This window comes from Solanum stenotomum, chromosome 5, assembly GCF_019186545.1.
Source record: "Solanum stenotomum isolate F172 chromosome 5, ASM1918654v1, whole genome shotgun sequence".
NCBI classification, from domain to species: domain Eukaryota; kingdom Viridiplantae; phylum Streptophyta; class Magnoliopsida; order Solanales; family Solanaceae; genus Solanum; species Solanum stenotomum.
In genome coordinates, this window is record NC_064286.1 from 40489292 (window position 1) to 40498753 (window position 9462).

General features: G+C 36.0%; 1 protein-coding gene and 1 pseudogene across 1 annotated transcript; one reads left to right on the forward strand and one right to left on the reverse strand.

The window, feature by feature from the left end:
- Positions 1-412: 412 nt before the first annotated feature.
- Positions 413-4200, forward strand: LOC125865293 (serine carboxypeptidase-like 18). The gene is made up of 14 exons (XM_049545501.1): positions 413-531; positions 602-747; positions 1635-1711; positions 1788-1910; positions 2184-2286; positions 2362-2399; positions 2509-2610; positions 2720-2806; positions 2895-3011; positions 3128-3199; positions 3287-3432; positions 3707-3820; positions 3896-3950; positions 4028-4200. Exons 1-14 carry the CDS (start codon positions 413-415, stop codon positions 4109-4111), a joined length of 1383 nt encoding a protein of 460 aa, XP_049401458.1. The 3' UTR covers positions 4112-4200.
- A 693-nt stretch (positions 4201-4893) lies between these two features.
- Positions 4894-5670, reverse strand: LOC125863974 (uncharacterized; annotated as a pseudogene).
- Between the last annotated feature and the right edge of the window lie 3792 nt (positions 5671-9462).

Sequence of the window (9462 nt, forward strand, 5' to 3'; positions counted from 1 at the left end):
AAACTTTGGTTGCCCTTTGAACATTTTCTTAACAAAAAATTATCCTTTGGGTTTTAGATTCTGACACATGGCATAAGTATAATTTAATGGTTAAGATTATATAATTAAAAAAAAGCTTTAATTATATATAGAAGTAATTAATTATTCTAAACATAATTAAGGTTTTGTTTTTATTAGTTAAAAATCTTAGTCATTTAATTAAATATATATCATGTGTAATCAATCTAAATAGAAATTTGAGGAAAATGGTCAAAACTCAAAAGATTACATTTGTTGTCCTATGTGCAAGTTTTTTGGTGTGAAGGGCACCGGACACGTGAAGTTAAGCCTCTATATATTACTGCCCCTCTTCTCTTTTCCCAACTTTTCAAAAGCTTTCATCACTTCATTTTCTCAATTCCATTCAACTCCAATGGTGCGATTCATTGTGTTTCTACTGCTGCTACTTGTGTCTCATGTCGTCTCCTCGCACTTTATCGTTGAGACTCTTCCTGGATTCGAAGGAAAACTTCCATTCACACTCGAAACGGGGTAAGTTAATAGTATTAATTTTGTCATTCTGTATATAAATAGACACTTAATTGTTATGTTCATATATCAGTTACATTGGTGTTGGACAAGAGGAAAAAGTGCAGCTGTTTTATTTCTTCATAGAATCTGAGAGAGACCCACAAAATGATCCTCTCATGCTTTGGCTCACTGGAGGTCCTGGTTGTTCTGGTCTATCTACCCTTCTATATGAGATGGGTATGTCAATTTTATCCTATATACTTATTAGCTTTGATATGCAATTAAAACTAACTAGTTAAATCAACTTTGCATTGATAATCCAAGGTATATGATACATCGATTAAACTAATCTTAACTCTAAAACTTTTACATGGAAGTAGACTTTCCTGCAAGTTAGCATTAGTGACAAAAGTTTTTATACTGGTTTTGATCACCGGTGTGATGTTTAGTTCAGTCCCCTTGGGTTAGACGGGTTTTTTTAGAGCTTTTTGTAGAATTCGGTTGTATGGATCTTTACTTCACTCTATCGGATTTACTATTTTGACACAAACTCTAACCCAAAGGTGTTCCATTCAATCAAGTATTCCTTAATTGAGTATACACGTCCATACCAAATATGTCGGTGTGATCCTTTTCCTTTTTGATCGTCATGATTTGTTTCTGCCTTGTACAAAGTATTCTGTCTTTCTTTGGATCCTTATTCTTCAGGTGCAAGTTGATCTTGATTCCCAAATCTGTATGTCTTTACTCCAGATTGCTTAATTTCCTCTTGATTCCCAGATCTGTGTGTCCTTTGTTTTCTTGTGTCTTCACTTTTGATTGCTTGATTTCCTCTAGATTGATCTTCTTAACTTTTTGATTTCTGTGATGATTTGTTGATTGCGAAAAATAAACATTGAAAACTAGTCAAGATTGTATAAAGGGCTCATAAATAATGTCCACTATGTATCAATATACATAAGGTGCAAGCAGTAAGGACGATGGCTAAAAGATCAATTTTAGGTTAAGAGTTTCGGAGTCTAAGAGATATATTTGTTGTGAACAATTGTATGCTTCTTGTTTGGATTATTATATGTATCTCAAAAGTTAATGAGTTGTAGAAATGACCTTGATGCTTCCTTCAGGTCCTTTAACCTTTGATTATGCAAATTCTAGTGGAAATTTCCCAAAATTGGAGTTGAACTCATATTCTTGGACCAAGGTTTTGTAAGCTTAGTCGTTTACAACTGGCTTATATTTTTATTGTTGCTCGTCTATAATCTGGGTTTCATTATTAGGTGGCCAACATAATATTTATAGATCAACCAGCTGGCACAGGCTACTCATACGCAAACACTTCAGAAGCTTACAACTGTAGTGATACCCTCTCTGTAACTCTAACTTATGAATTCCTTAGAAAGGTGAGACAATTTTGTTCTGAGCAAATTCATCCATATTTTTATGTGTAGCTCAAAATATTGATTCATTGTAGTTGGATTTGTTATCCATTGGTATTCCAAATCTTGAAAAAAGGAAACTTTACAATTTGAGACCTGTTTTAACAAGTCACAAGAGCCCAACATGTTTGAATCTTTTTCTCCAACAACATTTATTTATATATCTTACATCTCATGTCTCAATGTCGATCAGAACTTCATAAGCAAATTCATGAGACTGAAATTGTTGTGTTGTAGTGGCTTATGGATCATCCCGAGTATCTCAAGAACCCACTATATGTTAGTGGTAGTTCCTATGCAGGATTTTTTGTTCCACTGCTTACTCGCAAAATATATGATGGTATTGTATCTTGTACATGAGTTCAACATCAGTCTTTTTGTTATCTTGTGTCATCACCTTTTTCTTTCTCTCAAAGTATTGAAGTTGGTGACAAGCCTCAACTGAATATCAAAGTATGAACTACAATACATTTAGTTGCTCACCTCTTCTTTCTGTTCTCATTGTTGATACTTTCTCACTTTAAGTTCTGCTGTAAAACCTGAGGTTTTGGATTGAATGTAGGGATATATACTAGGCAATGCTCAAACAGATAGATACATCGACGTCAATGATAAAGTCAAATATGCTAACCGTATGGCACTTATTTCAGAGAAGATCTATCAGGTATCTAATAGCTTATGTTCTGTACTATTAACTTCTTCAGTAGTTCAACTAGAAATTACATATAATTCATTATGATTCTGCAACTAATCTTCCCTATGTTATTGTGTAGTCTGCTAAAGAAAATTGCAATGAGAATTATATTGACGTTGATCCACATAACACATTATGTCTAAATGATCTTCAGAAAGTAACAAGGGTAAGGGATCAAATTCTACACTTATAAAATGCTAAGATATCTTCAAAGTCCAATTATGCTTAAATAGTCAGTCATTGCATGTGCTTAGTGTCTCAAGAACATAAAAGAGGCACATATTTTAGAACCTTGGTGTGACCTTCCATTTCTCCAAGAAGCTCCTACAAATGTCCATTCAGTGTTTCCAATTGCAGGACCATGGTGTCGAGTAAGTCTCTATTTCCCTCCCCCCAACGAGGCCTTCTTAGCATCATGTATTGTGTTAATTCTGTTGGTATATTATACAAGAATTTGCAGAGTTAACTTCTTAAACCCAAAAACCAGGAAAAAAATTACATATACTCATATGTTTGGGCAAATGATAAAGCTGTCCAGAAAGCACTAAATGTTCGTGAGGTATGCAAATACAGTTTTTATTCCTATTGTCCATATCCAATGCTAACCAGTTGGTTTTTGAATGATATGGTTATGTAAAAAACCCAGGGAACGACATTGGAGTGGGTGAGATGCAATGAAAGCATGCGTTATAGAGGTAAGGAGAGAACCGAGTCATATGTGTATGATGTCCCAAGTGCCATTGATTATCATCGGCATCTCACCAACAAATCCTGTCGAGCACTAATTTATAGGTATTACTCCAACATAAATTCTCTTCTTCTTCGTGTAACACCGTTCTTCTATGTGAACTTACTATATTAATCACTAACCTTAGAAAGATTGTCCTTTGTGTTTTACTAATCACTAGATAATGGAAAAAACGAAAAAGACAGAGAAACAAGAGGCGTCAACTTGTGTTCAGGCTTAAGAAAAATAAGCAATTATTAGTACTATAGTAAGCCTAATCACTGGAAAAAAGTTACCAGAATAGACTGTTTGATGAATTTTTTATTTTTACTTTGATAGTGGTGACCATGACATGATTGTTCCTCATTTGAGCACGGAAGAATGGATAGACACTTTGAAGCTGCCAATTGCAAGTGATTGGGAGCCTTGGTTTATCGACGGTCAAGTGGCAGGGTTGGTTCCTTGCTCTCTAATGCTTTTTTTACCCACCCGATATTTGTTGATTTTTCTAATACTTTGTTTATGTAGATACAAGGTGAAGTATTTACAAAATGACTATGAGCTGACATATGCAACCGTTAAGGTAACGACTATTCCCTATTGCAACAACTCTAAACCAACATCATTGCATCTTGATTTTCCTTGAATTAATTCATTTAGGGTGCGGGTCATAATGCGCCTGAATTCAAGCCAGAACAATGCCTTCCCATGCTTGATAGGTGGTGTTCCGGTGACCCTCTTTAGTTTCACCCTTGCAAGACATTAATGTACTCCTTTGTTTCTCTCGATCGACATAAGTTGCTTCTTTGACATATATAGCAACACCAGACATTAAGCATGTGTGTCGTGTAATCTTGACATGGAAAATCGCATCTTAAAATATATATGATTCGAGGTTGATACTATTTATATTAGTTTGTACTTTGTAGTATGAGAAGTTATAGAAAGGAAGTACTTGTCGAATTTATTTGGCTTTTTACGATCAGACCCATGACACTTGTATTTCATGTAGAGAAGATTTCTTTCCTCCTACCTTTCCCATATTACATTCAAACTCCTTGCCTTTTTAGACTCCTTCAAATCAAAATCATTAATTCTTTCTCTTAAATTCACAACTTGTTTGTTTCCTTCAGTTTTATCACAAAGTTAGTATTATCCATTTCTTGATTTCTGCGCTCTTATGTATTTATTCTTTTTAGAAGCTTTCCCGAATTCAACTGCTCATGATAGTATGTCACGACCGAAAGTGCACCCTAGATGTGACATGGAGTGAAAGACTCTGAGAGGCCCTACACAAGCCACCCGACATACATATACACAACATATTAGAGAAAAGCAAGAAATCTCATAAGAATTAAAGAGTTTGACATATAAGCAAAAGTACAACAAAGTCTTGACAAGCCATCTATTACATCCAAAAAGTGGTTGGGATGTAACATGTACACCACATACAAAGTCTGAAAATTAAAACATAAGGAAAGCACTAAAAGTGATAGTGTCCTCGAAGTACAAGACTCACCAAGTCTTCAATCTCTAAGATGATCAACTAGACAATATTTTGTATTGTAAATTTTGTTTACATATGATTTTGGCTCAATTCCACGGAACCTACAAAACTTAATAGCGTGCGAGCATGACATATGATAGTTTTTCCATTTTCCAAAAGAACATTGCTTACCTTTTGCAGTAAGTAACCTTGCGGACATTTCCACCTTTATCATCATGAGCAAAAGTAAGAAATTCTCCATCACCAGTATTGTAAGTCATCAAATCAGTGTGCCCTTGGGCTCTTCTATAATAATCATTAAACTTCTTAGCTATTGCAAGAGGACATAACATTCTACTTTGAAGTAATGCGACAACACTGTTATTTCTTTCGGCAAAACAATCAACAATAGTGTTGAACGTCATGCGAACCATGTCAATCACATGAAGCCCTTGAGCTTTTTTCAATAAATCATTATACGACTCAGACACATTTATCGTCATGGAACCCCATCTACAACCATCATCTTAATACAATGTCCATTTTTTCAAAGGAAGTTCATTTAACCATATATAAGTTGCAAGGGACAATATTTTGATTTGTTGCACAAATTTCTTCTTCTAATGCTCTGTAGCAGCTAACCACATTAATTTCTCAAGTTCACTATCTACATATTTTTTTAATTAAAATTTGTGTCGAACACAGAATTTGTGATATGTGTTCGGTGGACTCAATCAATCATAAGAATGAATACATTGCAAGATTCCTTGATGGTGGTAAAAAATCAGACCAATTCATTGTCATTCACAAACGCCATATGTCCACAATAACTTGAGAAACCATGACCAAGACTCGTCACGTGCAACTAAAGCATATGCAAGTGGAAAAATAGTTTCCTTCGCATCAATCGCAAAAGAAAATAATAATTTCATATCATCCAAATCATCATAAAGGTGTGTGCTGTCGATTGAAATGATTGGCCTATAACTTGTGAAACCATTAATGCTTTGTTTAAAAGCACAATTTATTTTTGAAGATTTGCTCATCTTGCATTGTTGTAGAATGGTGCTCCCACTCAAAAATTGTGACAGGATTGAATAATTGTAGTCCAACCATATATCGAGGTAATTTCTTAGATGGACTTTTAAAATCACCATAAACATTTAAATGCCTTTCTCTGGCCTTTTTGTGCTTTCCTATAATGAGGAGGAAAATGATGTTTTCCTTTAATGTTATCACAGTGTAACACCTCGGACTTTAAAAAGGGATAAAAAAGGGGTTCATGCAAGTCACCCATCAATTTTTAGTTTTGGGTCGACTTCAAATGAATATCTCTTATCACATAAAGAATTAAGTGGCTCATAACCTATCAAATTAAAGGTCATTGAGTCCTCTTTCCAACACCGCCAAGTTTTCTTAATTCCGAGCTTGGAGTAAAAAGTAATGTCCGTTTTAGTGAAGGCCTTTCTTTTAAGGCACCTCAATCGTTTATAGAAAGATAATTTGGTCTTTTCCCATCCCTTCTAAGCCTAGCAACGTTTTTCTTCACCCAACTAAGGTCTGAAACAATGTTAATTCAATTTTTTCACATTCTTTAACAGTTCGGGAATTAGAGCAAGGTTCCAAGAGGGGAAAAAGCTAGGTTTCAAGGCTTCTTCAAGATTTTGACGATTTTTGCCAAGAACCTTCGTTCTTTCCAGGTATGTAAGGCTTCTCACCATGTTGGACTTGTTCGTCCTCAAGCCCAAAATCTCAATTTAGTCAAGAAATTGTTACATCTAAAGGATCCATTCGTAGTTCTTATATTTGAATTCAGTTCTTTAACAATTGGGGTTTTGATTTTTTTTGTTTGTGAATCTTGTAGTGTTGTTCATGCTTAGATTCACATAAATCCTATTGAGTTGGTAAATTTATGTTTTCCAAAGGATTTTTCTGAAGTTCTCATGTATTAGTTTTGGGTTTGAGAAACAAGAAGGGTTTAGGAGAAATTTCCCAATTCTAAACTAGTTTGAAGCTTTAATTTCAACAAAAAAAACTGTCGGGGTTGTTCGGGAAGGGCTGGGGTAGCGCGCCTGTAGCGCACCTGAACCCAGTCCGAGTACTTTGGGGCCTTGGGTGGCACGCCAGTAGTGCGCCGAAACCCAGCCCCAGTACTTTGGAGCCTGGCACCCCGCGCCAGTTGTATGCTAGGAGTCGTTGGACAAATTTTTCCTTGTTTCATCCAACGCGTGTTTCTTTAAGTTGTGGCTACGTTTCCCCTCTATATATTAGCTCCTATAAACTCCATTTAACTTTGAAAATCCCTACATATCCTAATCACTTGTCTAAGTGTGCGTTCAAATTTGAAGTGAGTTAACATGAAAAGTTTAAGGGCTCTATTTTCAGAAAAATACAAGAGTTTTCAGTTGCTATGTATATCGATCTTGGGCTTGAAAGATAAGTCCATAAAACTATGTTTAAATGTAAGTATGAGTTATGTCTTTGAAAAGTAATTTAGTAAAGTAATAGACCTTTTCTTTGTAAAGGGTGAATTAAGCATAATTAATATTAATTATTTTGAGAGTAGTATTGAGCACCAAGTCGGGTTAGAGTCTTTTATAACTCAAAAGTCCCATAAAAATATGTAGCCAATGTAGGTTAGGATAACATTGATTCGTCATGCGACTCCTCACAGCCTCTGGGAAGGCTTATTAGATGGATCCATAGTTACAATATCATCATATGCCCCAACAAAGTTTAGGATGACCCTTGCAACATGGGAGAAATGTTGTATGATTGCTAGGTTTATAGTAATGGTTGTCGGTTAGAGAAACTCTCCACAAGTAAAGTATATTTTTTTTCATATTGCTTTTATTGCATATCTTCTTGTAAAGTTTAAATGGTTTTCACTTTATGCTCATGTATTGCTTCAGTTGAGTTGCTTTCAGTCATTCACTTAAATTATATCTTGAGTCAACCATATTACATACTCGTACATTTAATGTACTGATATCATTTGACTTGCATCTTTTATGATGCAGATACATGTGTTCAGGATCATCAATAGGCACTTCGTTGAGATCATCTTACACTTGTAGATAGTATTTGGTGAGGCCTCCTTGCTTTCGAGATACTCTAATTTCATTTAAGGTTTTAGTAGTAGTTGAGGTGTTGTGGGTCTTGTCCCGACATCTATCTTGAAAGAGTTAGAGGCTTCATAGACGGACAAAACATAGATGTTTTCCATTGTTTTCTTAGGAGGTTTATTTGATTTCTGGATTATGTTTAGTATTTCAAGATAGTGTTTTAAAACATTCCTTTGAATGTCGAAATGCTCATCTATTTAGGCTTCCGCGTATCTTTAAGAGTCATGTGAGTCACAGTTAGTTAGGCCAAGGGTTCGCTTGTGGATCAAAAATGGTTCTCGAGTGCCGATCACATCTAGGGTGTAAGCTCTGATTGTGACAAACTTGGTATCAGAGCACATAGTTCAAGAGTCCTATGGTGTATATGAAGTCATGTCTGTAGGGTCCTTCTTATCGGTGGAAGCATGCCACATATATAATTAGGAGGCTACGGCATTTAAGAACATTTCACTTTCATTTTACTTCTGTTCTTATGATAGATTTCAACTCTATAAAAATTTCCTTTAACTCGTGCTTACGTGTGTCTTTTCAGATCATGCCTCCACGAGGAGCTGTTTGAGGGCATCTTTATAGGAGGAATGCTAATACTTAATGTCAAGAAGCTCCGAATGCACCAGAAGTGCAACCCCCTTAGGGAGATATAACCAATATTGAATTCAAGAATGCCATTTAGATGTTGACTCAAGTGGTGATAGCACAGGTTGGTCGCCTAGGATCCGACTATCAGGATGTGAATGATACATCTAGAGTTCGAGAGTTTCTAAGGATGAATCCTCCGGAGTTCACTAAGTCGAAGCTCAACAAAGATTGAGAAAAAATCATGGATCAACTTCATAGAGTGTTTGAGGTCATGCATGGTGTTGATGATAAGAGTGTGGAGGTTGCTACATACCAGCTCAAAGGCATTTCTAGGATATGGTTTGATCAGTGGATGAAGATCAGGGCAAATGGGGCACCACAGTTGAGTTGCGTTGTGTGAAGATGCTTTCTTCAGGTGCTTCTTGTCCCGGAGATAAGGGAAGCAAAGGTAAGAGAGTTTCTTAATCTGAAGCACGAGTATATAAGTGTGCAGGACTACAACCTCAAGTTCACTCAACTATCCCGCTATGCTCCGGAGATGGTGGCTTATATGAGAAGCAAGATGAGCTTGTTTGGGTCTGGTAATTTTGCTTATCAAGTAAGGAAGGTAAGGCGGCCATGTTGATGGGAGACATGTACATAGCTAGGTTCATGATTCATGTATAGGAGGTTGAGGAAGACAAGTTGAAAGACAGAGAAGAGTTCCGCATTAAGAGGGCTAAGACAACAAATCATGATCCGGCCAGCAGAAGACCATGAATGTAAATCGGTCATATTTTCAGCAAAGGTCATTCGGGCTTGCTCCATTGTCAGGTAGTGCGCTTGCACCATTGAACAAGAATGATTACAGAATTCAGAACTCCCAAAATTTTAGAGCTCAGGGTTCTCAGTCGTAGGAAAGTGTG

Excerpts from the sequence above, each read along its gene's own strand:
- LOC125865293 (XM_049545501.1), top strand. The coding sequence starts at position 413 with ATGGTGCGATTCATTGTGTTTCTACTGCTGCTACTTGTGTCTCATGTC. Across the intron at positions 2,287-2,361 it reads TACTCGCAAAATATATGATG|GTATTGAAGTTGGTGACAAG; the intron begins GTATTGTATCTT and ends CTTTCTCTCAAA. Across the intron at positions 3,200-3,286 it reads AAGCACTAAATGTTCGTGAG|GGAACGACATTGGAGTGGGT; the intron begins GTATGCAAATAC and ends TAAAAAACCCAG.